General features: G+C 31.8%; 1 protein-coding gene across 1 annotated transcript; it reads left to right on the top strand.

Moving 5' to 3' along the window:
* Positions 1–1,974: 1,974 nt before the first annotated feature.
* On the top strand, positions 1,975–4,019 carry LOC139892928 (nascent polypeptide-associated complex subunit alpha-like protein 2). Its single transcript, XM_071876058.1, has 4 exons — positions 1,975–2,091; positions 2,213–2,333; positions 3,118–3,236; positions 3,678–4,019. Exons 1-4 carry the CDS (start codon positions 2,044–2,046, stop codon positions 4,017–4,019), a joined length of 630 nt encoding a protein of 209 aa, XP_071732159.1. The 5' UTR covers positions 1,975–2,043.
* Positions 4,020–4,289: the final 270 nt, after the last annotated feature.

The raw sequence follows: 4,289 nt of genomic DNA, 5'->3' as shown, positions 1-4,289 counted from the left end.
CAAGATAAGAATATGAATATGAATTACTACGTAGTATTTAGTATTAGTATTAAAATTGAGTAACAGCACATCTCAGTACAATGGATGCTAAATCATAGGCCAATATATCCCCATGCATATCGTTTAAAATCATGGATTATATACTACACATACATACATACATACATACATACATACATACATACATACATACATATGCATCATGACACATTTGTAACTGACCGATAGCCAACAGATCAAGATACTGAGATTACATCACCTGACCCATTTGTTACCAACTTAAGTTACAACTAGTTTCAGCAGAAGCAGTTGTTGCTAGTTTGCTACTACTGCAGCCAGAACAATAAGTCAATAACATTAACAATTAACAATAACAATTGTGGACGTGTTAGTTAAATAATTATAATACTATATGAATTAGTTATAATAACGTAAATAATAATACAAAGTAATATAATAATAACAATAATTAATAATTAAATAATAATAATAATAATAATAATAATAATAATAATAATAATAATAATAATAATAATAATAATAATAATAATAATAATAATAATAATAATAATAATAATAATAATAATAATAATAATGATAATAAATAGATTTTAAGTTTAATTAAATAATATAGTAGATATTAAGTTGTTTGAAGAAGTATGTCATGATTAAGAGTGATAAAGGGATTGTTTATTGTTTTATGTATTAGGAATTGTTTAATTTTATTATGTATCAAGTCATGTTTTCAATTTTCTCTTAATGAGAAGGATGTCTAATTTTATGTCTCTTAGAAACGGACCAATTTTTAAATTAATTGACAAAGAAACAACAATTTTACATACTTATTTAAGAGTTGTACATAAACAAATCATTAAGTAGAAGGTAAACAAATCATTAATGGGAAGAAGTGTCTGTATCTATGTCTCCTAAAAACAGATCAATTTTCAGATTAATTGACAAAATAACAATAATTTTGCTTACTGAATTAATAGCTGCACATAAATAGATTATTAAATAGTAAGTAAATAAACCTTTAATCATATTTTTGGCATTGACCCATTCAAGGTGAAAAATGGGGTTGATGGTGTTGGCTAAAAAAGAGGGAGAGGGGAGAGCCTTGGGGTACGCTCACTTATTCCTTTTTGTTTAGGTTATCGAGATTCTCAAACATTTTTTAGTGGGGAGGAATAGTGTGTGAATGACGAGTCTCAGACGAGGGAAACGTTCCACTCTAAATAAAAAGAAGCTAGTTCTATTAATAGAGCTTTCATGTCTGTGCATAGAAGACTTTTTTTTCCCTTCCATTCCGTTCTTACCATATCATGGGCAGTTGGGTTGGAATCCGTGCGATGGTTCGAAAGTTCTTTCAAATATTCTTTGCATCCCCATACATTGTTTTCATTGTGACTTGGTCGTCAAAAGGGGCATTACTAGTGTTTTATACTTTTCATTAGAGCACACCTTTCACTAGGAAGGGATCAATTACGAGTACAAAATGCTTTTCACATACAAGTCGGATAGCGCGATAAGGCAGTTATACTCCTCCACCTGACATTCCAGTTCAAATACTAGTGAGGTAGACAACCATATGTCATGCGTGAACACAGTAAAGACCTTGCTTACCAGCTCATTGGGACACTCAAGCACGAAGGAATTCTCCACTTAATTAAGAAAGGTTTCAAAGTCAGGGGATCAAAGCAATGTAAAAGAGTTTTTCATGGTACAAAAGTGTTTATTTAATAGTTAATCCTAATCCTAATGAAGAAGTATGTAGTTGAAAATGATTTTGAGAGCTCTTAAGAATGGAAATAGAATGTAATTCAAGGGGCCGTTATTTTGCCGTTCCAAAAAAAAAAAAAAAAAAAAAATGGAAATAGAATGTGAGTTGGGCTAGGCCCAGTATGAAAGTAACCCGGGTAGTGAATAAATTGTACTATCTTCTATCTCTACATCTCTATATCCAAACAACTTACAAATGAACAACCATTTCATTCAAAAATCCTATCCATTTCACCACTCACCATTTGTTTTATCAAATTAAACATGCCGGGTCCTGTCGTCGAAGAAACTGAATTCGAGAAGCAGATTGACGTACAATTTTTATATCTATATCAATATCATTAATTGTTAATTACGGAGTATAATAATAATTATAATACTTATTGTATTTATGCTTGTTACTAAAACGTGTAGCTGATTTTACGAACAACAGGAAGGCATTCCAGTGGTTGAAGGTGTTGTAGAGGATGTTAAGGATGAAGACGACCAAAACGATGATGACGTGGATGCTGACTCAGATGATGATGAGGATGATAAGGAAGACGGTACTTTAGGTAATTGAATAAACTATTTTCATAGAGTAGTAGGTTTGTGACTGTTTATTTGTTTCGATACTTAATAGAATTGATTGCTGGAGATTATGATTAGCTTTGTTGAGTTTTTGGTTAATGGTAGCATATTACTTTATACTTGTTAGGGTTTATGGTTCTGATCTTATTACCTTCTCCTAAAGTGCTTTTTAGATTATACGTTCCATTAAAATCAATACACCACATTTTGATTGGTAAATAACTTATTGTTTGTTTGAGCTAGAAATTTTGTTTTTGAGAAGGTGCTTATTCAATGAGTTTATTTTGGTAAGAAGCACAAGTTCTGTAAGGTAACTAGGAATGAGTGAATGACCAATGACAAGTTTTAATATAGATTATAGATAATAAATAATATTAATTATATTAATATTAATTTGATAAGGATGTATTGAAGCTAAAAGCTACCTTGAGTAGAATATATACTAAATTTTATATTTTGCTACCTTTATGATAACAATATGTGTGTGTAATAGCCATTTTGTTTCTATTAATATTTCATTTGATTTATTTGCGAGTGTACTTGTAAGGATATAGAAGAATCGAAAAATTTGGTACCAACGCTTGTGAATTTAATTTGTGTTGATTCTGCCTATAGTTTTTCTTTGTATCATCTGTTGGTTTGTCTGAATCTTTTCTTTTAAGATTATTCGGAGCGATTCTGGGTAGGTAGTTAGGGGGTCGTTTTACATATCTGATGTTCTTTATATTTTTATTTGCACGATGTTTATTTGCTTAAAATAAATTTCAGCTGGGAGTGAGAGTTCCAAGCAAAGCAAGAGTGAGAAGAAGAGCCGCAAGGCAATGTTGAAGCTGGGAATGAAACCCGTTCTTGGTGTTAGTAGGGTCACCATTAAAAGAGCCAAAAACGTAAGCCGCTCTCGTTTTTTTTTTTTTTTTTTTTTTTTATTTGAGGGTATGATCTGAAATTAAGTTTTCTGATAATTTTGACATGAGGCTGCAGTTGTCATAGTTCTGATAATAGCGTTTCTAGTTACATTTGATTGGTTATTTTGGGGTGAAATAATCCGTTTAAGAAAAATATAGAAATGCCTACTTACACTCTTTGAAACCAATTTCTTAGTTTTTTTACCTTCATTTACAGTTTCACTTGCAAGTAATTAGTATAATAAGATTATAGCTGATGAAATTCAATTGTTGATCATGGATATATAATAGTGTATAAAAATGTATGCTATTGCATTTTTATCACTATTGCAAAGTTTTCTGAACACTTGGACAACTGTCGCAATCTTAAACGGCTAAAGTTGTGGATTGATGTTAAAACCTTTTTTTTTTCTGATGATACAGATCATGTTTTTCATCTCTAAACCGGATGTATTCAAAAGCCCAAACTCTGAAACATACGTCATATTTGGAGAGGCAAAGATTGAAGATTTGAGCTCACAACTGCAAACTCAAGCTGCCCAACAGTTTAGAATGCCCGACATGGGATCTGTACTGGCCAAATCCGAGAACGCAGCTGCAGCAGCTCAAGCAGATGAAGAAGAGGAGGATGACGAGACAGGTGTTGAGCCACGAGACATTGATCTGGTGATGACACAAGCAGGTGTATCGAGGCCTAAAGCGGTTAAGGCTCTTAAGGTTCACAATGGGGATATAGTCAGTGCTATCATGGAGCTCACTACTTAGGTAGAATCTCTAGATTTTTCTAAAAATGTGTTTTCTGGTATTTATTGTCTCATTTGATTATGGCGCGCCCTTGTTGGGAGAATATGTTGGACTTCTAGCTGGCTCAACTCGAATTAGTTTTCATAAAAAAACATGTTTATTGATATGTCTTTTAATTGTAATGTTGCAGTTGCTTGAATCTGTTCATTTTAGTCACGTTTTTCAATTCCTGCTACAAAAAGGATCCGTTAATATATGGACCCAATTAATATTAATATTACTCCATAATAT

This window comes from Rutidosis leptorrhynchoides, chromosome 2, assembly GCF_046630445.1.
Source record: "Rutidosis leptorrhynchoides isolate AG116_Rl617_1_P2 chromosome 2, CSIRO_AGI_Rlap_v1, whole genome shotgun sequence".
Classification (NCBI taxonomy): Eukaryota; Viridiplantae; Streptophyta; class Magnoliopsida; order Asterales; family Asteraceae; genus Rutidosis; species Rutidosis leptorrhynchoides.
This window is presented reverse-complemented; position numbering and strand designations above follow the sequence as displayed.

Coding starts and splice junctions, on each gene's coding strand:
- LOC139892928 (XM_071876058.1), top strand. CDS start 2,044: ATGCCGGGTCCTGTCGTCGAAGAAACTGAATTCGAGAAGCAGATTGAC. Junction 2,092..2,212: donor AATTCGAGAAGCAGATTGAC/GTACAATTTTTA, acceptor TACGAACAACAG/GAAGGCATTCCAGTGGTTGA. Junction 2,334..3,117: donor TAAGGAAGACGGTACTTTAG/GTAATTGAATAA, acceptor AATAAATTTCAG/CTGGGAGTGAGAGTTCCAAG.